This window comes from Moschus berezovskii, chromosome 3 (assembly GCF_049115385.1).
Source record: "Moschus berezovskii isolate FMDL1 chromosome 3, NW_MosBer_1.0, whole genome shotgun sequence".
NCBI lineage: Eukaryota > Metazoa > Chordata > Mammalia > Artiodactyla > Moschidae > Moschus > Moschus berezovskii.
In genome coordinates this window covers 103,012,068-103,040,010 of record NC_142462.1, presented here as the reverse complement: position 1 = coordinate 103,040,010, position 27,943 = coordinate 103,012,068, and the positions used below count along the sequence as shown (strand labels likewise).

Here is a 27,943-nt window from a genome sequence, read left to right as displayed (position 1 = left end):
GTTTATGAATACATAGCTTCATTTGCACATATGAAAACATAAAAATGGACTGAAAGAAAACCCACTAAATGCAGACAGTTGTTTTTTGGTTGAGGAAAGTGGGAGGAAAAATGGAATGGGGTGTTGGTCAAAGAGGACTTAGCTAAATCTGTTTTACTTGATTTCTTCATAAATGTAGGTTGGAAGAAAATATGGTAACATTTTTTTAAGTTTTTTTTTAACGTTTTAAAATTTATTTCTGAGTAGTGGGAATATGGGTGTTTATTAGGTTGTTCCTTGTGCTTTTCTGTACCTTCTCAATTTCTCAGATAAAAAAAAAAAAAAAGACTCACACAGGCAGAGGAAGGGTTGGAGCAGTGGACATACTGCTTACAAGAATCTGGGACCAACAGAGGCGGGTCTTACAACCTGGGAAGCTGGATGACTGAGTTTGAGAGGGGTAAGGGGGGGCCCAATTGAGCTGTTGAGGGCAGAGCCAACTTGAGGGGTAAAAACACGTTGACCTCAGGACAACAGGACAGCCACAGGGAATCCCCCAAACCAAGTTCCTCTTGGACCCTGAGGCGTTTCTTTCAGGAGTCTAAATCAAGAGTTTTGATAAGAAAGTGGCCACTGTGGCTCAGTCACAAGATTTTGCACTCCTATAAAAATACTAAAATATACAACTGGTCTGTGGGAGTGTCCACAAAATTTCAAATTTCCAGCAGCTACCTGGCCAGCGTTCACAAAAGGTAGGCTCACGGTGTCCTCTAGTGGTCACAGAGTCTATCAGCCTCCACAGACAGGTAACATTTCTCAGCTTTTTAAAACCCAAAATAAACTCCTCCAACACACCATTATATACAACTAAAGACAAAAGAGATGGAGGGGATGTACATGTTATCATCATCATCATTATCCTTATACACATGTAAAGCACATGGTAGATAATCAGTGTAAGTTCCCTTTCCTCTTCCTTTGGAATTTTGCTCTGGGCAAATTACTTGTGTCCCCATCACTTGAGCGACACCCATAAACAGGCACACTTAATACTGCACAGTAGCCTCTGAGTCGTCCGTGGGTACCACCCCCTTTCCTCCACCCCTTCTTCCTTTCCACAGGATCCTGAGTCCAGCTCCCAGTTTTCTACTGACATCTTTCTGGAGGAAGTGGGACTAGCAGGCTTCCCTCAGAGAAGCCTGAATTTCTGACAGCCCAAGGGGAGGAAGCTGTGGATACAAATGCACCTGGTCCTACAGACATCCTTGTAGAGGCAAGAGGTTCCCAGAGGGGGCCTGAGATTGCCATGAGGATCCATGCCCACCTCCACTCCCCAGCACTCCCTACTTGCTTTCTGCAAGTGTCATCACTGCAGGGACAAGCTGCATGTCCTTTGCTCATTCATCTCATGATCAATGTGCAGTGAGGCAGCTGTGGCCAGAGCCTTTGTCCATATATAGAACCAACTGGCCAGGAAGGACAGCCACCACATTAAGCTGACATCGGCCTGACATCTGTCAGTGGTGACCTCATTAGAACCGAGCTCTTGGCCTTGCAGAATTGTTTGCAAAAGAAATGAAGGACAAATGAGATCATGACCAGGTAAGTGGGTCAAGACGGGGCCTATGGAAAGAAGCACATCAATAGATTATACAAAAACCTTTTATTTATTGTTTATATTTTGTCTCCTTATCCCTACCCTCTGATCTGGAACCCAGCCAGCTGCTAAAGCTCCCTGCTGTCTGGTTCTTGACACTGGGGCCTTGGATGGGGGTTATGAGAGGTGGGAACCTCTTTACCCACCGACCGTGGAAGTTGAAGGAAGTGTTCCTGCCTGGCTGAAGTGTCAGCAGCTTCCCAAGAGTAGCTCCTCAGTCAGAGGATCCATCCCCTGAGAGACAGAATGCATCTCTCTGAGGCCCAGAGGCTTCCCATCGCTCGCAGCTTCTCCACCATGCCAGGCTCTATGGCTGAACCAACCTCTCACCTGGAGATGGAGCCCAGCGGCAAAAGGGTAGGGCGTGGGGGCAGGGTGGAAAATGCTGCAACTCTGGGTCCTAATCAACAAACAGGAAACAGGAAGAGGCTGGCCTGGTGGAATCAAAATGGGAAAGGGGAAAGGAGGGTGCTACAACACCCACGGTGGGTTACTGGCCTAAGGTGGAGCCAGCTGGACACTTTTAAGAGAGGTTACAGCCCCTATGGGAGTAAATACTCCCAGCCCCACAACCAACCAGAAAGGGGAGAAAGGAGCTCTGTCCTCAGGTAACAGGGATAATGACCCAATGAACACTTTTGGTCTGAGAGTGCCAGGGAAGGGCGCTCATTGGCACACACAAGGGCAGCCAGCCCTCACCTGCCAGACAGGGGCTGGCCACCACAGCCCATGCAAGTATGCATGCAAGCCCATGCAGTCTTGCTTGCACCTTTACTGCCACACTAGGAGCTCTGCATACCCATGACCCTGCTGGAGACTGACGCTGCCAGCCAGGTGGGGCAGAATCAAGGACCCTAACCTCCAGGGCCCTGCCCCGGTGAGGCCTATCCGTGGAGATGTCAGGGCTCCTTCCTGCAGTCCTGGTGCCGTGAGCCGTCCACACCGAACTCTCCCGGGAAGGCACTGGGCCCTCAGGTGCTCAGGAAGATGAGATCCTGGAGAGAAGCACTCTCAGGGAGGAAGAAAAGCCTTGGAACGGTATTTGTTCCTCCTTCTTGTCGCAGGTCCTACTCTCCAGGCTCAGAAGTCGGAGTCTGCATCCATGAGTTCCACCTCCATCAGGTTGGTGCGGGAGTGAATGGGCCCCAGTCCCTGCCGGCGGCCCTGCGCCCAGGCCACAGGGACTGGGGCGCTGGGCTCTGGGCAGAAGGGGTTGGAGACCAGGGTCCAGGCTCCAGGTCGGCAGGACTCCCCAGGTCCCCAGGCACCTGCGGCCACCAGACACTTCTGTTGGGGCAGCTGTGGCAGCCGAGGGACCGCACTGGGGGCGGGGGCAGGGCCGAGGGCGGGGAGGTGAAGCTCCGGGGGTGGCACCAGCGGGCACACCTCCTTCTTCCTCTTCCTCCGCTTCTTCTTCCGGCCCAGGCGCTTCTCCAGCTCCGGGGAGATCTCTGCCTCAACCAGCCACAGGTTGGCTTTTTCCTCCGGGGGCACTGATGGTGAGAGAGAATGGGAGCCTGGGACTCTAAGCCCCATGTGCGTGGCACCTTCTCTCTCTGGGCCCCTACTCTTGGAGCTGGGGACCCATGCTACAGTTCTCCAAGGCCTTCCCCTCCCTCTCCCCTGCCGGCAGCTCCTGGCACTCCACTCCCAGGACTTTCTTCCAGCCTCAACATCCCCCACCTTCCTGCAGGAGTGGAAACCCATACCTGGCGTTGCCACCGGGGTGACAGATACATCCTGGGGCAGTATGGCACCTCTCCGGGCCACCATCTTGGTGACGTGCTGGGCCCAGGCAGAGGACACATCAGCTGAGGGCTCATTGAGGTCAAAGGCCAAGCCCGCTGTGGGGATGGAAGGAAAGGGCGAGGTACCATGACGGCCCAGGCCCTCACCATGACTGCTCCTTCTGTATTCAGTACCATTCATCTTCCCCCAGCCCTTGCTCCCACTCAACTTAGCACAGAAAGCCAACCCTGGTGGGCACAGCCAGATCTCTACCCATCCCCAGTCTGAAGGGCATGGGGGCCTGATGACACACCAGAAACCCAGTGCCTGAAACCTGACTTCCTGTAGCCCAGGGAGAACAGCTGCAGAAGATGGTTGAAGGTGAGGGAGATGAGTCCTTTGGAACCAAATCACCAGCAAGCAGACCCAGGGGCAGAAACGAGAAGGGAGAGTAGCCTGGGATGGAGTGGTGGGGGGATGGAGGGTGGGGGGTTGGAGAAGAAGGAGTATGTGAACAGAAGAAAGAGCGCCATTCCTCACAGCCTTGCACAGACCATGAAGCCACACCAGCCTGGAAGGGAACTGGGAACGGGCTCCAGAGGAGAACAGAGTGGAAGCTCACCCACAGGCCCGTCGTGGGAGACGGTGTGCATGCTGAAGGAGAGCTCCTGGCCCGGGTTCTGCAGCAGCTCCCGCCGCTTGGAGAAGGCCTTGGCGATCATCTTGCTCTTCTTGATCCGTTTGGGTTCATCATCACTCTGCCCCGTCAACCTAAGGGCAGAAAGAGTAGGGGAGTGGACATGGAGGAGCAGCCGCTTCCCCTCAAATCTTGCAAAAGACCAGCAAATCCATTCCCTCCAGGAAAGGAGCCTCCAGAGGGCCTCAAGGGCCCTGAAGAGTAGAGGCCTTCTCTGCCAAAAAGGGAGGCTAGAATGCAGGGCTCCTGTGCCCAACCCTCGAATCACTCCTCTCTTAGAAGATGCGCTGGCGCAGCCCTTGGCCCATCCTCTCAAGGACATGAGATGTCACCAGGGGGCAGTCGTGAGCCACAGGAAAGGCCGCTTTCGGCTGCTCAGCCCCTTATAAATCACACCTGCTCAAGGCTGCGATGGGACTTGTGAGACCTGACCGAGCCTACAGGATGCTGAGGCTAAGAGAACGAGGCAGCCAGGTCAGGACGGGCTGCTGCTGACCCCACCTGCACCAGGTGCGCCTCCAGATGAGCAGCGTGGCCTTGGTCCAGACCCAGGTGCTCATGGAGATGCCAGTTCCAAACATGGCAAATAGGTTGATCTTCTCCACCAGGAGGCTGGGGCGGTTCTTGATCTCACAGTCAGGGATAGGCTTCTTGGTGGGCAGCCCGATGGTCACATTGGCCTGGCATCTGTGGCAAGAGGTAGCAGACAGGTGAAGCTTTCTGAGTCTCCCTAGTGGTTGCCCAGACAATCAATCCCAGCACTAGAAAGAGTGAAGCCCACATCAATGATCTGCAATCCTAGGTGATCATTAGAGTCACCTGGGAGCTTTTAATGACTCGTGATGTTTAGGCCACACCCCATTCAATGAAATCAAATTTCTGGGGGAGGGACCCAGGCATCAGGTCTTCCCACACACTGGAAGCTGGAGTCTTTAAGGAAGAGTCTGAAGCACTCAGGATTTTAAGAATATATTTATTTATTTATTTGACTTCGAAGGGTTTTAGTTGCAGCATGTGGGATCTAGTTCCCTGACTAAGGATCAAACCCAGGCCCCTTCACTGGGAGCATGCAGTCTTAGCCACTGGACCACCATGGAAGTCCCAAGAAGCACTCAGGATTTTAATGAGCATTTTAACTCCTATTCCTGGTATCAGTATGGACTGCACTTCCTGCAGTAGCTGAGATGCCTTACCCTCGCAGGGTATCATCATGTGACACAAAAAAAGCACAGGCAAACCCAGAAAGCATTAATGGGTTGTTAACCTATTGTAGAGTGATAACTATTTATATGCAGGGATTTGCAATATGCTCTGTAAAGAGTCCATGAGAAATAGAGAGCGAGCTCTGTGGCCAACGCAAGAGGTGGGGAGAAGCCAAAACACACAATGGCTTAACACACCAGCCAGGCAGCCTTGGGGATGAGAGGGAAGGGCAGGGCTGGGCAGGGACCCCAGGGCTGTTGGCCATGTCTGCAAATTACAGAGCAACTAACAGTGTGAGCACCCGGAGCAAGATGGGCAGTTTCTCTTGCCCTCTGAGGTTGGAACCTAACAGACCCCTGCTGGACCGCAGAGAGGGGTCTCCAGTGCCCACCACTGCAGCCCCCCAGCCCCCAGTCCCTACTCACAGCACGTAGTCCCGGAAGCTGCGCTCCCACTCAGCCTGGTTGAAGAAGTCGTAGAAGTGGCAGCTGAAGGTGATAAGCACAAAGCCAAAGGCCAGGAAGCCAAAAATGCCTGTGGAGGGTCAGGGGTGGGGCAGGGCGTCACCCATCCCAGGTGTGGGAGCAGCGGTGGGGAGGAGGGTGTTCACCCCACATGGGCCTGAAAGACTCTGGGATGACTTCGTGCTGGGCTCAGTTTAAGAACTGTTTTCTCTATAGACTTAAGGTTAGGGCTCAGTTTAAGAACTGTTTTCTCTATAGACTTATCAAGGTGGGGGAAGTGGAGCAGAGATAAATTGGGAGTTTGGGATTAGCAGAGAGAAACTACTCTATATAAAATAGATAAACAAGGTCCTACTGTATAGCATAGGGAACTATATTTAATATCCTGTGATAAACCATAATGAAAAGAATATGAAAAAATATCTATCTGTAGATATATATATATCTCAGATATATATATCTGAGTCACTTTTCTATACACTAGAAATTAACCTTGTGATTCAAGTACACGTCAATAAAACATACTAAAAAATTGTTTTCTCCAAAATAAGAAATTAGAGACACTTAAGGGCTCTAAATAGGCCTCAAGTGTTGACATGAACTTGAATTCTTCCAACTGAGAAGGAAGGTACCTTCCCTTTTGAGCTGCTACCACCAGCATCACCGCCAACACACACACATATACACACACAGCCTAGTCTTGCCCCTTGGCTGCTAACTGCTAACTTCGGCCTCCAGTGCCCTTCCCCAGTGGGCGTGGTGATGGACTGACCCAGACGCAGCATGGTCTCGTTGATCTTGCTGGCTGCCTTCTCGCTCAGCAGCCCAGGGTGGTTGCTCTTGATGGAGAACAGGGTCATGACTCCTGAACATAAGGGAAATGAGACATTATTGGGAGCCAGACCACTCTTCTGGGAGGGATGGGTGTGTGGCATCCTAGGAGGGTCCTATGGCCCTGGAGTCCCAGGTCTGATGACTCTTGTGCTGATTTAAAGCTGGAGGAACTGGAGACACTGGAGTGCAGCTGGTGGCAGACATGCTATGGACTGGAAAGGCTGGAGCAGGGCAGAGAGACAGCGGAGACCAAAGATGCCTCACTCCTGGTCCAGCCTCCCCAAGAAAGGCAGTGGGTCAAAGTTATTATGATGAAAAAGGCTAAAGAAGAGACCCCAGGACAGTGTTATCCAAGAGAAATATAATGTGAGCCACACTCGTAATATCAAATTTTCCAGAGATGGCTGGATGGCATCATCAACTCAACGGACACTAGTCTAAGCAAACTCTGGGAGATAGTGAAGGACAGGGAATCCTGGCATACTGCAGTCCATGGGGTCACACAGAGTCACACATGACTGAGCAACTGAACAACAACTCATAATCTCAAATTTTCTAGAAGCCACCTTCAAAAGGTAAAAGGACACAAATGAAATTAACTTCAATACACCTTAAAAACAATAAATCATTGTCTACGACATTATCATTTCAAAGTGTAATCCATATAACAAGCCGTTAATGAGACTGTTTACTTCTGTGTGTGCTTGAGTCTTTGAAGTGCAGTTTGTATTTTATGCTATGACACATCTCAACCTGGACTAGTTTCAACACATGTGACTGGTGGCTACTGCACAGGAACACACAGATACAAAACACACATCAGAGGCCCAGCCACTGCCAAGGAGACGGAAACAAGGTGGGCTGAACAGGAGCTGGGGGAGGAAACTGAAGTTTACAGAGAACGCTCAACAAAAATGAGCTCAGACACGGAGGCTCATTGTGGAGGCGGCATACTGAAACAGGGAAATGAGGAAACAGAGAATCTGTGTGTGTTGTGAAAACTCTGAGTGTGTGTGCACTGTGGGCAGAAAGGAGCTGAGAAACCAAGCTCCAAAGACTGAGCGTGATGTGAATTCAGGACACACACACGATGGAAGGCCCCCAGGTGGCCCACGTGGGCGAGGTAGGTTACTCAAGGTGTTGATAACACAAGGGCATCTGGGCAGAGCCCAATCTCCACTCAGCAAGCCGTTAGCCCTCACACAAGGCTGGATCAACGGCAGCATTTTTCTGGCCAAACAAAGGTGCTGCCCCACCCTAAGCATCGTGGTGCTGTGTCTGTCTGCGGTGCTGTGTCTGTCCTTCCCCTTTACCCCAAGGCCCCAGTGAGCCAACTGAGGTCCTGCCTCAAAGGGAGCAGAGCTGGCAGCTCCTGGCTCCTGCTGACACAGAGCAGGTGGTCAGCCCAGTCCTCACTCACCTCGGATGAGGAAGTAACCTCCCACGATGAGCACCAGGCCGATGGGGGCCAGCACGAAGCCAGCGCGGTATCGGTAGTTCTTATAGCCCACAAAACAGATGCCGCTCACAGAGTCCCCATCTACCTGCAGGAGGAAGGGGTGGGGGACAGAGTTGGTCACTTTCTCCCTCACCCAAGTCCACCCAACAAGGGTCCCCACCCCGTACCAGTCACTAGACCTGGGCGACGGCGAGGATTGCCACAGTGAGGACAAAGGGGAGTGACCAAGTGAGCAGGTGGAAGTAGGAGGTCTTGCCCGAGAGAGGCTGGTAGGTGGTCCCCAGGGCTTTGAAGGAGGTGTGCCAGGCGTAGGTGAGGACCACAAACCAGACGACGCCGGCCATCAGGGCGTAGTACACGATGACAAAGATGATGACGCAGGACAGGGTCTCATTGGAGCTGTGCAGACAAGTGGGGTGTCACTTGGGGCGCTCATTCTGTATTCCATCTATCAAGTCTCCCCCCCTCTGGCCCTGTGGTCCCGACTCCTGGCTTCTAAGGTCTGAAGTTTCTTCTAGGAGTCAGGGCTTGGAGACTGGGCTCAGGTCAGAAGTGAAGAGGATACAGAAGATGTGAACGGTCCAGGCTCTAGTGCTGAAGACCTTGGGTGCAACAAGGCAGAGCTGACTCCCATGCTGAAATCTCCATTTCCAGTCCAACCTGCCCCTTTTGTGGAAAATGGGCATCAGCCTCTTCCCCTCGCCCTTGCCTCTGGGAACCCAGGACACCTACGTGGGCTCCCCGAGCCTCATGGTGCCATCGGCACGGCAGACGATCTCCCGGCGGGCCCCATCCATGAACTGGGCCAGCCAGCCAATACTGCCCACGAAGAAACATGCATTGACATAGAAGAGGATGACAGCGGGGTAGCGATTGGAGTTCCGCCAGTCAGCCACAAAAGTGGCCTAGAAGAGAGAAGAGAGGCCCGTTCCGTGAGGTTAGGGCTGTTCTGCCACTCTTATGGGAACTCCCAACCCCTCTAATCACCACCCTTCCCTGAAGACCCCTGTCAAGTTCTCCTCCCTCCCAATTCCCAGAGCCCAGCCTCCCACGGACCATAGGCTCCCTCCTATTTTATAGGCAGCCTGAGGGTCCCAGGCCCCGCCTCTCCCTCTACCCTCCACCCGGGGCCTGCCCTCCGCTGACCAGGGTGAAGAGTGTGCAGAGGCCCGTGACAGCCCCGAAGGCCGCGATGTAGCCGTGCATGTCCTGGTGCTCAGCCTCGGTGAAGAGCGGGTTCTGACACTGGATCCCACAACCCTCCACGTCCTCATACCAGCTCTTGGGGTTGTCGGTCCGAACCAAGGGAGCCTCGCATTGGCCAGAACTGTTGAACTTGATGTTCTGCACCTCATTCTGGCAAGGAGAGAAGGGGAGAACACAATACAACGGAAAGCAGTAGGCTCGAGGTGACCTTTCGTTTATTAAGAGGTGCAGGGTTAGAAAGTTATATGACCTCCCTGTTGGCTCAGTTTTCTGATCTATAGGACAGCAGTACTTACTTCATGGTGTGATCTAAGGGTTAAATGAATAAATAAATGTAAGATGTTTAAAATGTATTTGGACAGTAATAAATAATGATTACTATTATTATTATTAATGTGCTCTCCTTCACCCCAGAACTATATCCCATCCCTGGCTTAGTGTCTCTTGCGTTTTACATGTGCAAGCCTTGACTCCCTGAATAAACGATAAACTTTCTGAGAATAGGTTCATCACTCATGACTCCTGTAAACTCCCCATTGCATAACAGAGTGGGTGCTCAAAAATGTTTTATAGCTAGATAAGATAATCCCTGATAGACTGGCCCAGTTTTGGTTTGGATCTGTGGCTCGCTGAGCCCATGGCTTGGGATCTTTCAGCACAGAAGTCTCTGAGCTTCCCTGCCTCTGCTGGGCCCTGTCCCCATGCCCAGCTCAGCCCTGGCCCCGCAGAGCACTCACCGGGCAGCCCTCGGGGAAGTGGTCGGGGGTGCAGCGCAGGAAGTCAGGCCAGCCCCGCTCCCTCTCCACGATGGCACAGGGGCCGCGGGTGGCCTGGCAGAGGGTACGGCTGGGCAGCTCCACCCGGTCGTTCTCACACTTAGGCATGTACACAGCACACAGTAGGGGCTGGATCACTGCCCAGCAGCGGGGGGCGTTCCGGAGGCCTGGGGATGTAGCCACAGTGTGGATACATTGCAGTGAAGACCCCTCCTCACTCTGAACCACGGACCCAGCTGCATCCCTGTTCCCTGGGCCTAAGGCATCTCTCTTGGCCACGCTGCAGCCCATGACTGCTCAGCACTGTCAGGCACAACATTTCTCAGCCGGGCATTTGGGCGGGACTGTTCTTTGTGCAGGACTGTCCCATGTACTGCAGGACATTTGGCATCCCTAGACCCTGCCCACTAAATGCCAACAGAACCCCTAAGTCCTGGTGACAACCAAAAAAATGCTCCCCACCCCTCCCACTCCAGGGCTGGGACTGGAAGAGACTTGAAGAGGACTTCTGGGACACTGGTGATGTTCTATTTCTTGATCTGGTACCAGTTACACGGGTATATTTACTTTGTGAAAATCAATCGGTGCCCTTTTCTCCATGTATTAATATACTGCAGTTCAATTAAAGTTTTTAAAAAGCAGCCCCCATTTCAAAACGACCCACTAAGGGAATGTTGGCACCTCTGGCTGAGAACCTTTTACTTTTTCAGGGGCATTCTTAAACCTTCTACAGTCCATGGGGAAGTACAGTCCATGGGGAAGGAGGGCTGTGGGACCCACCCCCACAGCGCACCAGATCCAGGAGGTGCTTCCCCTTGCCCAGACCCCCGGACCCTTGTTCCTCTTACCAAGCTGAGGTGGGACAGAGAACAGGTAGGAGCTTAGGAAGAGGTAGTCAGGGGAGCCAGGTACTCCAAAGCCAGAAGAGGAAACAGGAAATCAGATGGAGAGAAACAGAGGAGGCTGTATCCAGTGCAGGGGGAGGAAAGGTCTTGTCAGCAAGACGGACGCAGGTGGAGGTCTCCCAGCACCCCTGCCCCAGCCCAGGCCTCTACCCTGCTCCCCGCTGGCTGAGCTCACTCAGCACTCCATCCCTTTGCTCCTCCTGAATCATCCCTCCTGCAGGAACACCTATTTCCCAAACAAGACGTTGTATTAGGAGAAGCTTCTGAGGAAGTGAGAGCCAACATGGGGAACTGCCCAGGCTGGAGTTGGTGGGGGCAGGTAACTTCTCTTCTGGGGAGGGAGGGATAAGGAGCATGGACCTCGAAATTTGACCTGCCTGAGTCCAAATTGTGGCTCTACCATTTCCTGGCTGTGTGATCTTGGACAAATTACTTAATCTTGAGCCTTAATTTCCTCATCTGTGAAATGGGGATAATAGATTTAGTGGAACTATGGCGCAGAGTGAGATAATGTGCCAAATGCACATAGTGCAGTACCTGTCATATACTAAGCACTCAAGAGATATTAGCTGTTACTGTTAATTATCTGAGGCCTCTGACCACTCACAGCTCTCACTAGCAAAGCCTATTCTAAAAGTGCAAAGCAAATTCCTGTTGCTTAATAGGCAATATGCTTGGGGGACTTCCCTGGTGGTCCAGTGGCTAAGACTCTGCCCAGGTTTGATCCCTGATCAGTGGACTAGATCCCACATGCCGCAACTAAAGATCCCACATACAGCAACTAAGACCCAACGCAGCAAAATTATATATACATATATAAATTTTTTTTTAAGTGACAGACTTTATTTTCTTGGGCTCCAAAATCACTGCAGATAACTGCAGGGATGAAAGTAACTGCAGCCATGAAATGAAGATGCTTGCCCCTTGGAAGCCTGGCGTGCTGCAATCCATGGGGTTATAGAGTCGGACACGACTGAGCAACTGAACTGAACTGATATTTTAAAAGAAGACATGTCCCCAACAACAATTCTCAGACCTGACTCAAATCAGAATCACCTGGGGGACCTTTATCCCTCTAGATGGAGAACCGAGTCTCCAAAATTCTGGCTGCCTGGGTATGGGTGGAGGACACAGCAGTGGTTGCCAGGGGAGGGAGTAGGAGAGGACTTTGCCTACCAAGGGACAGCACGAGGGAACATTTGGGGGTGATGGGGCTGTTCTCCATCTCGAATGCAGTGGCTGCATCCAGCTATGCCTTTGTCTAAACTCAGAACTGTGACAACAAAGAAAGTGAATTTTACTGGATGTTTATTAAATAATACATTTTAAATAGGGAGGAGGTCCCTAGAGTAAAATGTATTTTAGAGGAGAAACAGATAGACGTTTAATATACTGTGGAATATGGGTGGTCTTAGTGACTTGCTCTACCAATAAAATGTGGTGGCAGTGATGTTCTCAGACTCTCAAGACTAGATCATAATAAGAAGCCATTCGGTTTTTGCCTGGGTCTCTTGGAACCCATGTTTTTGGAGCCCAGCTGCCATGTAATCAGATTAACTATCCCAAGGCTGTCCTGCTGAAGAGGCCTGGTGGAGACACTGCATAGACAGACCCTGGGGCCAAAAGAAGAAAGGGAAAGTTCAGTTCAGTTCAGTGGCTCAGTCGTGTCCAACTTTGTGACCCCACGGACTGCAGTACACCAGGCTTCCCTGTCCATCACCAATTCCCGGAGCCTACTCAACCTCATGTCCATCGCGTCAGTGATGCCATCCAACCACCTCATCCTCTGTTGTCCCCTTCTCCTTGAAAGAGAAAGAGATGCTGCATTTTTCAAGTTCCCAACTTTTCCAGTTATCCCAGTGAAGGCCACAGACATCTGGGAACAGAAACAAGCCATCCCTGCAGCGTGCTGCCCAGATTGTAGACTCATAAGCAAAAGGAATGGTTCTTGTTTTAAGCCACCAGGTTTTGGAATGCTTTGTAATATAACAATAAATAACTATTAATAGAATACATGCACACACACATACATACAATATCCTGTTATTTTTCTGGATTTTGTGATATTTGTGGTAATTATCAGCTTTAAATATATATATATATGTGTGTATATATAGATATATAATTTGTTTATATATTTGGCTGCACCAGGATCTTAGTTGCAGCATGTGGGATCTAGTTTCCTGACCAGGGGTTGGACCAAGGCCCCCTACATTGGGAACTCAAAGTCTTAGCCACTGTATCACCAGGGAGGTCCCAATTATCAGCTTTTTAAAGTGTGCAATTTGCTTTTCTTTTTTTCGTTTTAAATATTGTTTTGTACTTTAAAAATAAAATCCTCAGGGAAAAGATAGATTATTAAATAAATCTTGAAAGACAATTGAGGGGACTTCCCTGGCAGTCCACTGGTTAAGACCCCAAACTTCAATGCAACGGACTTGTATTTGATCCCCTGGTCAGGGAACTAAGATCCCCATGCAATGCAGTGCAGTCAGAAAAAAAGAGAAAAAGAAAAAACAAACCTACTGCATAGCACAGGGCACTCTATTCAATACACTGTAATGATCTATAGGGAATAGAATCTGAAAAAGAGTAGATATATGTATATGTATAATGATTCACCTTGCTATACAGCAGAAACTAACACAACATTGTAAATTAATTTAAAATAATAAAAAGTAATAAAATTAATTTTAAATATAAAATAAAAATTAATTTTAAAAATAAAAACTCACTGAAAAAAAACAACAAAAAAAAGAAATTGCTTTAAAAAAAAGAAAGACAACTGATGAGGCAGCTAGGGGAAAAAATAAGTTGGATCTTTACCCCATTTCTTACATAAAAAATAAATTCCAGATGAATCAAAATAACTATATTATTTTTAAAAAATTAGACTACTAGAAGAAAAAGTGGAAAATGATTTTTGAAAACCCTAGAGTGGAGAAGGCCTTTTGAAGTATGACACAAAAATAGAAATTTTGAAATAAAAGATTTGAAGAAAAGACTTCAGAAAAATAGATAGTGGCTTCCCAGGTGGTGCTGGTGGTAAAGAATGAACATGCCTGCCAATGCAGAAAAACAGATAAATTCAGTAGGGTAAAAAACAAGATCATAAGAAAAGCAACACACTGAGAAAATATATTTCCAATAAACATCACAGATAAAGAAAGAATTACTTTCCTTATGTGCATAAAGCTCTTCTAAATCAATAAGAAATTCATAATCCTATAGAAAAATGGGCAAAAGATAAACAACAGATAACACATAGAAAATACAAATGGCCTTTAAAAACATAAGGAGATACTCAGTCTCACTCAATAAATGTGAAATAGAACTATAATGACATATTTTTTTAATCTTTAGAAGGATAAAGATCAAAACATTTGAAAATGCTATATTGGTAAGAGCGTAAGGGACACTGGCAGTTTTGTACATTATTAGTAGGAATAAAAATTATTAAATACTTGTGGAGACTATCTGATACCAGCTATCAAATATACTGACAATTCCACTTTATATGTTCACAAAAATCGTATATAAGATTATTTATTGTAATATTGTAATAGCAAAAGAGTAGAAACATCCTTAATATATATCCATCAATAGGAGACCTACTAAATAAAATGTCACACGTCAATATAATAGAACACGATCCAGGCTTGAACTATTTGTGATGAACTGAAGCAGGCTCCACTGTGTCCTGTTAAATGGGTGCAGCTGAGTATAGGACAGTCTGGAGAGCCACGACTGGCTACGGGAGGGAAAATAATACATGCGCGTTTGTACACATGTCAGATTCACAAAAAGACACACAAACAAGTGGTGGCGGCTGCCTGTGGGAGGGGAAATGGGAAGCAGGAAGCAGAAATGGAAGGATTTAACTTTGGTTACTTTTCAATTTTGTACTACCTATTTTATTAAAGTAATTAAGCTTAAAAAATAAATATGCAAATTACTGGGATGGGGGAAACTTCCCAGAGAAGAGAAGGAAATGCAATTGTAAACAAGAAGAAAAGGGGACATCGATTTTATCTATTTTTTTTCTTTTTTTTTTTGGCTGTGAGACTTAACCACTGGACTGCCAGGGAATTCCCTTGTTTTATTTCCTTAATAAAATACGAAACAAAAAGAAAAAATATGAACATAGGTATTATAATAGTTTCTTCATTTTTTCTATATTTATGTACTTTAAAATAATATTTGCCACAATTTAAACTTTAAAAAAGAATTTGTGTGATTCTGATGATCAATCAAGTTGAAAACCATTGTGCTAAGGATGGTTCAGCATTAGAAAATTTCATCAATGCAATTTACCACATTGACAGAAAATAATCATATGATCATCTCAACAGAAGTGGTTGATAAAGTTCAACATCCATCCATGATAAAAATAATAATCAGCAAATTAGGAATAGAAGAAAATTTCCTTAATCTGATAAAAGATAACTACAAAATTCCTATACCAAATATCACATTTAATGGTGAAAGGTATAAAAGCTTTCTCTTCAGAATGAAGAAAAAGTCAAGGATGAAGACTGCTGCTACTATTATCACTTCTATTTAACCATGTTAGGAGGTGTTAAGTAGTGCAGTAAAGCAATAAAGAATACAGGACATATAGCTTGAAAAAGGAGAAACAAAACTCATTCACAAATGAGATGACTTTGTATGTATATAAATTTAGTTAGTTTACTGGATTTAAAATCAATTGTATTTCTATGCAACAGCAACAAACAAAATGAAATGTAAAAGCACAATTTATAACAGCATTAAAAGGTCAAATACCTAGGAATAAGTCTAACAAATGGTATTTAGAACTTTTTGCAGAAAACTGCAAAAAATACTGAGAAAATTAAAGATCTACATAGAATACTTAATGAAATGATTAGAAGGCACAATATTGTAAAGATGTCATTTTTTCAAATTAATCTATATACTCAATGTAATTCCAATCAAAACCACCAACAAATACTTTTACATGAAAATACAAAGGGTTAAGAATAGACCACACTGTCTATTAAATAGTGCCATCCTCTAAAGCAGAAGTTCTTACTTAGCCTGGAGGTCACAAAGAGAATTTAGGGGTCCCTGAACCTGGATGGGAAAAAATTATATCTAACTGAAATTTAGTCTTTCCCAATTATGAATGTGAGCAACAAACCACAGAGATGTTAGCAGTACCTGTGGCTTTGTCACAAATGGAAATTAGATACTATTTTTGGAAACACCTCAAAATATTTTTACTGCTCATCACTACCTTGACATTACAGGGCTTATTAAACCCACACTAAATCTTGGAAACAGTGTCAGGTTTTATTTTTTGGGGCTCCAAAATCACTGTGGACGCTGATTGCAGCCGTGAAATTAAAAGACGCTTACTCCTTGGAAGGAAAGTTATGACCAACCTAGATAGTCTATTAAAAAGCAAAGACATTACTTTGCCAACCAAGGTCCGTCTAGTCAAGGTTATGGTTTTTCCAGTGGTCATGTATGGATGTGAGAGTTGGACTGTGAAGAAAGCTGAGCGCCGAAGAATTGATGCTTTTGAACTGTGGTGCTGGAGAAGACTCTTGAGAGTCCCTTGGACTGCAAGAAGATCCAACCAGTCCATTCTAAAGGAGATCAATCCTGGGTGTTCACTGGAAGGACTGATGTTGAAGCTGAAACTCCAATACTTTGGCCACCTCAAGCGACAAGTTGACTCACTGTAAAAGACTCTGATGCTGGGAAGAATTGGGGGCAGGAAGAGAAGGGGACCACAGAGAATGAGATGGCTGGATGGCATCACCGACTCGATGGAGATGAGTTTGAGTGAACTCCGGGAGTTGGTGATGGGCAGGGAGGCCTGGCGTGCTGTGATTCATGGGGTCACAAAGAGTCGGACACGACTGAGCGACTGAACTGAACTGAACTGAAATCTTATCTAGTGTACTAATAAAGAAGCACACATACATTAGATTGAAAACTTGTTTTTTAACACTTGATAACTATATTTCAATATAATTCATTTCTTTTGTAATCCTATATGCTTTTCAATTCTATGTGTTCCACTTTATGAATTAAAAATATTATACTGAGAAGGGGCCCATAGGTTTTATCAGACTGCCAAAAAGGTTTATAGCTCAAAGAAGGCAAAGAACCCTGCAATACTGAAACATATACATTACCATATGTAAAATAGGTAGCTAGTGGGAAGTTGCTATACAACACAGGAGCTCAGTTCAGTACTCTGTGACAGCCTACAGGAGTAGGATGGGGACTGGGGTGGAAGGGAGGTTCAAGAAGGAAGGGATATATGTATACTTATGGCTGATTCATGTTGTTGTACAGCAGAAACCAATACAACATTGTAAAGCGATTATCCTCCAATTAAAAATAAAATTTAAAAAAAGGACCATGCTATAAAGATATGATAATTAAAGGAATTTCCTTGGTGGTCCAGTGGTTAAGACTCCAAGTTCCCAAATCAGGGCACACAGATTTGATCTCTAGTTGGGGAACCGAGATCCTGCATGCCCAGAGGCATGGTTAAAAAAAAAAGATATCATAACTAAGATGGTATGATAAGAGATAGACAAATAGACGTATGGAATGGAATAAAGATCCCAGAAGCAAAAACATATTTGAACACTTGATTTATGGCAGACAAGTACAGAAAAGAATTTTTTTAAAATAAATGATGTTGAGACAATATATATGAAACTGGAGTTCTAAAATAATCAATTCCAGGTGAATTATGTATCTAAAATGAAAGGAAAGAAGGTAGGTAACAGAATGAATTTTTGACTTTGTGTTATGAAAGGACTTAAAAGTAAGACACAAAAAGCACTAATCATAAAAAGTGTGATAAGTGACTACCATAAAGTTCAGAACTTCTGTCCAACAGAAGACACTGACAGAATGAAAAGGCAAGCTGCAGAACAGAAAGTATTTTCAATACTTACAACCAATAAAGGACTCATGTATAGCGTATATAAAGAACTACAAATATTACAAATGTGACAGATAGTCTTACAGAAAAAATGGGCCAAAGATCTGAACAGAGGCATCACAAAAGAAATCTAAATGGCCAGTGAACAAACATCTGAAATGGTGCTTAACCTTACTAGCAATCAGGGAAATGCAAATTAAAAGCACAAATACATACAACCACACAGCCACTAGACTGGCAAAAAAATTTTTTCTTTCAAACTTTAAACTTTTTATTTTGTCTTGGGGTATAGCCGATTCAGGTGAACAGCGGAAGGGACTCAGCCATACATATACATGTATCCATTCTCCCCCAAACCTCCCTCCCATCCAGGTTGACACATAACATTGAGTAGAGTTCCATGTGCTATACAGTAGGTCCTCGTGGGTTATCCACTTTGAAAACAGCAGTGTGTACATGACCTTCCCAAACTCCCTATCCCTTCTCCTCGGCAATCGTAAGTTTGTTTTCTAAATCTGTGTCTCTTTCTGTTTTGTAAGTTCATTTGTAAAATTCCTTTTAGATTCCACATATAAGGGATGTCATATGATGTTTCTCCTCTGTCTGACTTACTTCACCCAGTATGACACTCTCTAGGTCCATCCATGTTACCGAAAGTGACATTATTTCATTCTTTTTTGTGTGTGATAATTGTTTATTTAAAATGAAAACAAATTTGCAACACTGTGTTGGTTTCTGCCATACGACAATGCAAATCAGCCATAATTATACTACACCCCCTCCCTCTCAAGCCTCCCTCTCCTCCCCCACCCCAACCCTCCAGGTCATCACAGAGCACCAGACTGGGCTCCCTATGCTACACAGCAATTTATCACCAGCTTACAGCTGACAGTGTATATATGGTGATGCTACTTTCTCCATTCATCCCACTCTCTCCCTCCCTCATTGTGTCCACAAGTCCATTCTCTACACCTGCATCTCCATTCCTTCCTGCAGATAGGTTCATCAATATCAATTTTCCTTTTAATGGCTAAATAATGTTCCATTGTATGTAAGTAACATATCTTCTTCATCCATTCCTCTGCTGATCGACACTTAGGTTGCTTCCATGTCTTGGCTATTGTAAACAGTGCAGCAATGAACACTGGAGTGCATGTATACTTTTGGATCATGTTTTTCTCCAGATATATGCCCAGGAGTGGGATTGCAGGGTCATATGGTAGCTCTATTTTTAGTTTTCTAAGGGGCCACCATACTGTTCTCCATAGTGGCTGTACCAATTTACATTTACACCAACAGTGTAGAAGGGTTCCCTTCTCTTCATCCAGCATTTGTTTGTGGATTTTTTGATGATAGTCATCCTGAAAGTATGAAGTAATATCTCATTGTAGTTTTGATTTGCATTTCTCTAATAACTAACAATGTTGAACATCTTTTCATGAGACATCTGTGTGTTCTCTTTGGAGAAATGTCTATTCCGATCTTCTAGATTGGCAAAAATTTAAAACACTGACAGTACCAAGCATCAGAAAAAACATGGAGCCATGGTGACTCTTCTACAGGAATAGTGAGTGTAGAAGTTGGTACAATCATTTTGAAAAACGCGTTATCTAGCAAAGCTGATATGCGTGCCCTCTTACCTAGCGATTCCATTTCTCTCAGTATGTACCTAGAGAAATTTGACTCAGGGGCACCAGGATATATAGAAAAGAATATTCACAGCAATGTTATTCATAGCAGCCAAAACCAGAGATAAATGTTTAAGAACAACCAAAAGGGGACTTTCCTGGTGGTCCAGTGGTTAAGAATCCACCTGCCAATGAGGGGACATGGACTTGACCCCTGGTCTGTGAGGACCCACATGCCAAGGAGCAACGAAGCCTGTGCACCACAACTACTGAGCCCGTACCAGCAACTACCGAAGCTCGCACACCCTAGAGCCCATGTAATGCAACAGGAGAAGCCTGTGCATTAAGAGTAGCTCCCGCTCACTGCAACTAGAGAAAGCCCTAGAGCAGTAACAAAGATCCAGCACAGCCAAAACCAAAAACAAACAAAAAGAACAATAAAATAGATAAACTGTGGTATATTGTACAATGGAGTACTATTCAGCAATGAAAAATAAGTTGCAACAACATGCATGAATTTTACAAAATAACATAGAGCAAAAGAAATAAGACATAAAAGAATACACACAGCTCAGTTCCATCTGTTTAGAGGTAAGAAACATGCAAAACTGAAATATACCATTCAGAAATTCCAAAACTAGATGGTAAAACTATGGAGGAAAAAGGGAATGATCATCAAAAACATCCGGGTAGTGGTTACTTCTAGAAGAGGAGGGAAGGAGATGTGATTGGAAAAGACAAAGGGAGCTCCTGGGTGGCCTGCCATCACTTGACTCAGGTGTCACTTTATATTTATTTATTATTTAGTACCTCTGTGTCGTATGCACCTTCTGTATACAGGCTCCATTTCACAATTCAAAAGGTAAAAATCTGAAGCAAAAATGAAAACTTGAGCCCGTGGGTGTTTCTCTGTATTTTTATACTTTCCAAAAATATATATTTTAAAAATGATTCTGCTCATCAGCCAGGTTTGGGAACAGCTCTAAGGAAATTCTTTCTGGTCTGCCTTTGCAAATAACAGACATCCTCTCAATCTCTCAGCTAGATGTCTGAGTAGCAAACGAGAAATTCCTCCCAGCTTCTCCAGTTCCTTCCTACCAGCTGCCCCCAGCTGGGGGACAGGGCTGCACACCCCTGTGCACACACAGAACACAGCAGTGGTCAAAGAGGCTACGTGCTGGTTCTCAGGGACCGATTTCCCCTGCCAGCCGCAGGTCTCTCTGCTTTCTTGCCCCATTTACCAAACCAACCAGGTCTGGCCAAAGGTGGGCCATGGCCTGGATAAGTATGTTTGTCTGGTCAGCTTGGAATGCCTGCAAGGAGACATTTCAAACTATCCTGGGGTAAGATGCTGAGTGCCTGAAGAAGTCCAAGTCCACAGAGTTGAAAGATATAGGAGAGAGAGAGACCTGAGTTCTCTATAAACCTACATAGTGGCCCAACCGGAGATATTGACGCTGCTACTGCTGCTAAGTCGCTTCAGTCATGTCCGACTCTGTGCGACCCCAGAGACAGCAGCCCACCAGGCTCCCCCATCCCTGGAATTCTCCAGGCAAGAACACTGGAGTGGGTTGCCATTTCCTTCTCCAACGCATGAAAGTGAAAAGTGAAGGTGAAGTCGCTCAGTCGTATCTGATTCTTAGCGACCCCATGGACTGCAGCCTACCAGGCTCCTCCATCCATGGGATTTTCCAGGCAAGAGTACTGCAGTGGGCTGCCATCGCCTTCTCTGACCTCAGATATTCCTCACTTCCAAAGGCTCAGCAGTCTAGGCTGAGGAAGCTCATAGTGGTTACCTCTCTTCAGCAACTCCTATTCTAGGTTTGGCTGAGCACCAAAGACTTGATGCTTTTGAATTGTGGTGTTGGAGAAGACTCTTGAGAGTCCCTTGGACTGCAAGGAGATCAAACCAGCCAATTCTAAAGGAACTCAGTCCTGAATATTCACTGGAAGGACTGATGCTGAAGCTGAAGCTCCAAACCTGATGCGAAGAGCTGACGCATTAGAAAAGACCCTGATGCTGGGAAAGATTGAGGGCAGGAGGAGAAGGGGGTGACAGAGGATGAGATGATTGGATGGCATCACCAACTCGATGGATATGATTCTGAACAAACTCGGGGAGATGGTAAAGGACAGGGAAGCCTGGCATGCTGTAGTTCATGGGGTCGCAAAGAGTCAGACACAACTGAGCGACAGAACAATTCTAGGTTTGCTGGGACTCTCCACACAGATGGCTTCCCTGGTGACTCAGCTGGTAAAGAATCCTCCTGCAATGCAGGGGACCTGGGTTTGATCCCTGGGTTTGGAAGATCCCTTGAAGAAGGGAATGGGTACCCACTCCAGTATTCTGGCCTGGAGAATTCCATGGACTCTATAGTCCATGGGGTCACAAAGAGTCAGACACGACCGAGTGACTTTCACTTTCCACACAGATTTCCAATGAGCCCCTCTAATTCACATGATCAAAAAGAACTCAAACTTTCTTCCTAAACCTCCTCCTCCTCTAGCATTCTCCAGCTTAGTGAGAGGGAATGATACCACCTTCCATCCAAGCCTGAAACTTAGGTCCTCCTGCTCACTCATCAGCAAGTCCCATTGGTTCTACTTCTGAAATCCCAGGATCTGTCCACTTCTTCTAGGCTGTCACCCCAGTATTGACCACCACCATCTCTACTTCAACCATCCCTTCAACAAGCAAACCGGCTTCAGGCTTCCCTTCCTCCCATGGCTTCTTCACACAGTACTCAAGGAGATTGGTCTGAAATGAAAATATGATTCCATCTCTCTTCATTAAAAGCCTTCAGTGCCCCCTTCTTATTTTCCGGCAAACATCCCAACTTTCCAATATGGGATATGAATCCCTTTATTTTCTAATTCTCTAGGTCTTATCTCTTAGAATCCTATCCCTCACATGCTTTGATTCAGTTCTACTGAAATTCTTATACTTCCTTAAAAGTATCAAGCCCTCTAGCCTCTACACCTTTGTGCGTCTATATCCTTTTCCTCTGGAGAAGGGAATGGGAAACCACTCCAGTACTCTTGCCTGGAAAATTCCATTGATGAGGAGTGTGGTATACTACAGTCCATGGGGTCGCAAAGAGTTGGGCACAACTGAGCAACTTCACTTCACTTCACTTCATCCTCTTCCTATCCCTTCCCACGCAAATCCTCCTTGGCCCCAGAAACTCCTACTTATTTCTCAGGTTGTAGGTTAAATGTCAGTTCCTCCGGAGGTCTCTCCTTGTTTCCCAAAGTCCTCTGTGTTCCTTCAGCATTCTACCAGGTCACAATACCTCGTAGAGGTGTTGCTAAAGCCTGGTTTAATTGTCTGTCTTCCCTTGACAGCAGGGATCCTGTCTGTATTCTCCATCTTTATCTGCCCCAGAAACTGATCCAGGATGACTTGTAGCCAGCACCCAAACACCTAACTGAATGACTGAGTGGATAGCTATGTACTCAGAACTCTGAGATTAAAAAAAAAAAAAAAAAGGAAAGAACAAGTCTTTGCTTTCAAGTTTACAGACACCCTAAATCATTTCCACCTACAAAAACACCTCCAAGAGCCAGATGACACTGAGTATGTCTTAAGCCAAATCAAGTCTACTAGCTCAGGACAGGACAAATCACTAGCCAGAACTCTTAGCTGAAGGCTTGTCTGTGATTCTCACTTTTGGCTCTGGTTCACTCTACCCACTTACTGACCCAGCTCATACCTATACCTACTTCTGGCTCTACTTCACATAACACATCTAGCAGAAAGACTAGACATAGAAAAGGAACATCCAGAAAGCATATGGGAATGGGACTGAGCTGAGGGATGAAGGGTGACGGTAGAGAAGAGCTCAGAGTAAACTAAGGACCAGGGCTCAGTGCCAGAACCCCTGCAGGACTGTGCCCCACCAGAGCCACAGCTAGTGAGGTTCAAACCTATGCAGCCAACAGATGGTTCTAGCTCTTAAACTTTTCTGCCAAAACCATTTCTGCCCAGCAACTGCTTTCAGGAACTTGGGCTGGAGAGAGGTTCATACCCTTCCTCCCTGATTTGATGATAACTACAGAAGGGCAGCATCACACATGCATTTAAGTTAGGGGAATTCAACCATGAGTCCCTGTAAAATAAATAAGAAGAGAGAGAGATGGGAGGAACATATCCTTTCATAGTGTGAGCAGCTCAGAACTGGGTGAGATTCTAGTTCGGAGACATTTAGATTTTCCATATAACTGGCTCCTAAACTCAAAGATGGAGAAGGAAATGGCAACCCACTCCAGTATTCTTGCCTGGAGAATCCTATGGACAGAGCAGACTGGCAGGCTATAGTCCATAGGGTTGCAAAGAGTCGGACATGACTGAAGCAACTTAGCAAACTCAAAGAAACCTTGTTGCTACCTTTCTTTTGTGTTCAGTTCAGTTCAGTTCAGTCGCTCAGTCGTGTCCGACTCTCCGCGACCCCATGAATCACAGCACGCCAGGCCTCTCTGTCCATCACCAACTCCCGGAGAACACTCAAACTCATGTCCACAGAGTGGGTGATGCCATCCAGCCATCTCATTCTCCGTCGTCCCCTTCTCCTCCCGCCCCTAACCTTTCCCAGCATCAGAGTCTTTTCCAGTGAGTCAACTCTTCGCATGAGGTGGCCAAAGTATTGGAGCTTCAGCTTTAGCATCAGTCCCTCCAATGAACATCCAGGATTGATCTCCTTTAGAACGGACTGGTTGGATCTCCTTGCAGTATAAGGGACTCTCAAGAGTCTTCTCCAACACCACAGTTCAAAAGCATCGATTCTTCGGCGATCAGCTTTCTTCACAGTCCAACTCTCACATCCATACATGACCATGGGAAAAACCATTGCCTTGACTAGACGGACCTTGGTTGGCAAAGTAATGTCTCTGCTTTTTAATATACTATCAAGGTTGGTCATAACTTTCCTTCCAAGGAGCAAGCGTCTTTTAATTTCATGGCTGCAAACAGTATCTGCAGTGAATTTGTGCTTTTTAAAAAAAATTTATCACTTCTGCATTTATGTAATTTTAAAAACTAAAATTATATTTTCTATGTATGCCCCTTCTTATATACTGTGCATTACTATATGTGGCACATGCATACAAACATATTACCATAAAAGAGGATATGACACAAAGTCAGAGACCTTACGTTGTGGCCCTTTGTGAATTTTTCAGAGCTACTATTGATTACACATGGTTTCTGCCTACATGTTGACTTTAGAACCCAATATCCACAAAGGATGTGGCTCCACCATGGGTACCATCCTCCTCCAAGTTCTTCCTCTGACATCTGTACCAAGCCAGGAATGACATGGCTTTGTTCAACATCCAGCAAAGACTCAGAACTCCAGCGGTCAATGTGACAATGACAGGCAGCCTACAAACACTTCTCTATCAAGATGCTGGGGCAGAACAGACATGCGGGACATCCAAGACCTATCAAAAGAAGGAGGTTCCCATGTCTGCTCCTGGTTTCGATTTTAGTTTCTGTTTCTTCAAGGGCAATTTTGGAAACACACTAGCTACAAGCAAAGGGTGGCAAGGCAAGCTCCCTTCCCTTATCTTTAGGTCCCCAGCCCAGAAGAGTGACAAGCGGGGAGCTAATCCACTCCACACTGCTAAAGAAGGACCTGTTTGGATTTAGTCCGCAGTTTTTCAGATCAGGTCATAATCCCAGCATGAGGTGAGGCTTCTGGGACTTCAAGCCAGCATGTAAGTATCCAAGGGCTCAGACACCCCAGTCGACGCAGACCAGTCTGAGAACCCAAACTTCCCAAGAACACACAAATGATGGTTAGAAGAGTCTCCTTCACAATTTCGGACAGGAAAGAGTCCCCATTTTTCAGATGAGGAAACTGAAATCTCCTGTCAAAAGCAGGACAAGATCACAATCCTCTGGACTTCTGGCTTCCACAACAAGATTTCTGGAAGTTTCTGATTACATTTTAATTACTCATTACCAGGGGTTTCTTACCTTTCACAAATTTCACTCAATTTTTTCTCCCCATCTTCCCTCAATGCCTAAATCTTCTACCCCCATCTTTCCCCTTTCCCGCTCCAATTTGATTTCCTGGTCTCTGCTCCAAGGTCTAAACACCTTGCATTCCCGAGGACCCCGCTTCCAGAGTGGTACCTACGTGGAGCATCTCATCTTCAAAAAAAAGAAGTCCTTTCCTGTGGCTCAGAGCCCCCACCCCTCGCTCCCGGGGGCCCTCATTCCCCCTCAGCCTTTGCTTCCTACCCTGCTCAGGCCCTTTGTGACCCACTCGCTCAACTTCCTCGCCCTCCCTCTTCATCACCCGAGGGTCTCTAGCCTGCCTCCCAAGTTTCAGACTCTGTTCCTCCAGCTCTCTCGGGTACTGCTCCCACCCTCTCACAAGCTCAGGCCCGAGCTTATTCTTTGGGAGAGTCCCCGCAACCCACCGCCACGGCCCCCAACCGGGCTCCGGCTCCCGCGCGCTTACCCGACCAGAGCACGAGCTTGCCGTGCGCCTCCTCCTGGGAGTCCGAGTCCCCGGCCAGCAGCGTGGAGGTGGCCCCGTAGGGCAGCGCCGAGCCCAGGCACACGTTGTAGCGCAGCGGCTCGCAGGGGGCGGCCCGGCCGCAGTGGCTCAGCAGCGGCGGAGGGCCGGTCACGGCCGCGCTCCTTCTCGCGCTCCCGCCCGCGCTCCAGGGCCCCGGCCGGGTCGCGTTCCCGCTCAAGGCCGCCCCCCGGCCCGGGCCCCCCAGCAGCAGCAGCAGCCCCAGGAGCAGGAGCTCCGGCCCCCGTGCGAGGCGGGCAGCGGCCATGGCCAAACCCGCCAACTCAGCAGAAGCCCCGGCGCCCCCGCCCGCTCTCCGGAGCCCACCCCCCTGGCCACCCGCGCCACCCTGGGGACCGCAGACGCGGCTCAGGCGACCAGTGCGCCCCGAAAGTCCTGTGCCGGGTCCCCCCGGACGCCCCGCGCGCCTCGGGCCCTCGGCGCCCAACTTCGCAAACTTTGAAACCCGGGGCCCATGTTGGGCGGCGGAGGCCCAGGCGGGGATGCACAACTCTCTACCCCTTCCTGGCAATCCAAGTTATCTTCACCCCCGGGAGCCCCCTGGGCCCCCAATCTCCAGCCCCATTCCTTCTCCCACCATTAAAACCACCTCCTGGCCCCGCGATGGAGGCCAGGCGCGGGCCGGGGGTGCGGGAGTGGGTCCCCGGCTCCGCCCCCGCGCCAGCCCGCCTCCCAGACGCCCCCTTCGCGTTACCGCCCCTCAGCCCCCCGACTTCTCCCCGCCAACTCCCCGGCTCCTTTGTTGCTCTAGCTCGCCTGGCTCTCTGGAATGCACGGGCCTCGCCGAGCCAAGCCCGCGCCCCCCCCACCACCCCAAGGCTGGGGGAGGGACTGGCCGAGGGAGGGAAGAGGAGGGGACGGATGCGAGAAAGGAGGAGCTGGAGCTTCAATGTCCCCGGCGCCTGGAGAGGCCCAGGCCAGGGGGCTCCGGTGACCTCGCTGCCTCGGGGCACAAGATGGGTGGAAATCGGAAATCGTTGCCAGTAGTTGCCACAAGACTCAGCGGGCATCTTGACTGGCCTGAGGATCGTTCAACTTGGCCGTCTGCAGAGAGTGGACTCTTCTGGTTTATGTGGGAGAGACAAGGGATGCCTGAAGTCAGCTGAAGCTTCTGCTGCATCTACAAGATCCCGCCCTGCTCCCCAGTTCGCCAGTCTTTTCTGCTTTTGGTTAGATCTTTCAGCTTGTTCCAGAGCTCCATGGAGAGGACCACCGTTGCAGTCTCCGCTTGTCCAAGTCCTTCCAGCTAGGGACCTGTGTGAGAGATGACCTCAGAATCACTCCAGGCAGCTGCCCCTGCATTCAGAGAGCATTCAGAGAGCATGCGTCTGGAAACCAAAAGTGTGGGCATCAAGCCTTTATTGCTACAAATGTGTGAAACTCTGAACTGTGGTTGCCAACGGCTGGCCCTGGCATGTCTTTGGTTATGGCCGAAGGAGGCTAGTCCCTCTCTGATGGCCCTTTGCTGCTCATAGGCGACTCCTAGGCTGGCGCAGGAAGTTTAAGCTGCTCTGCCATTTAAGTTTACTCTGCCATTCTTTACATTTTCTCACTCTTTTGCTTGTCAGTCACAGAATTTGATTTCATCCTGCAGTGGTTTCCACCTCTAAGTAACCAATGAATGAAGGGAGTGGACTTGCAGTGAGCAATTCTTCCCGTTGCACAGGAAGCACACTAGGGTGGCTCTTCCTTTCTCACCACAACCCCTACCCCTTCAGCCTAGCCCAGGTGGACTAGTTTTGTTAGGCTTGGCCATTTTAGAGCAGATTAGCTTTTGCACTTCAGTTACCATCCTCAAGTAGTGCATAAGCCCGAGAGGATTAATTCAATTTAACAAGTCTTTTTCTGAAATTCTAGGATGTACATGGCACCATGATAGGCATGACATACTTGAAGAACTTGATTGGATTTTTACCAAGTAAAACAAACAG

General features: G+C 47.3%; 1 protein-coding gene across 1 annotated transcript; it reads right to left on the bottom strand.

Annotated features, from left to right (window-relative positions):
• Positions 1-26,754, bottom strand: SMO (smoothened, frizzled class receptor). The gene is given in 14 exon segments (XM_055421244.2): positions 1-3,129; positions 3,346-3,480; positions 3,987-4,135; positions 4,563-4,748; positions 5,690-5,798; positions 6,501-6,593; positions 7,983-8,106; positions 8,201-8,420; positions 8,754-8,926; positions 9,168-9,377; positions 9,965-10,170; positions 10,852-10,912; positions 10,914-10,966; positions 25,935-26,754. Coding segments are annotated over 14 exon segments (2,457 nt in total). The 5' UTR covers positions 26,260-26,754; the 3' UTR covers positions 1-2,716.
• Positions 26,755-27,943: the final 1,189 nt, after the last annotated feature.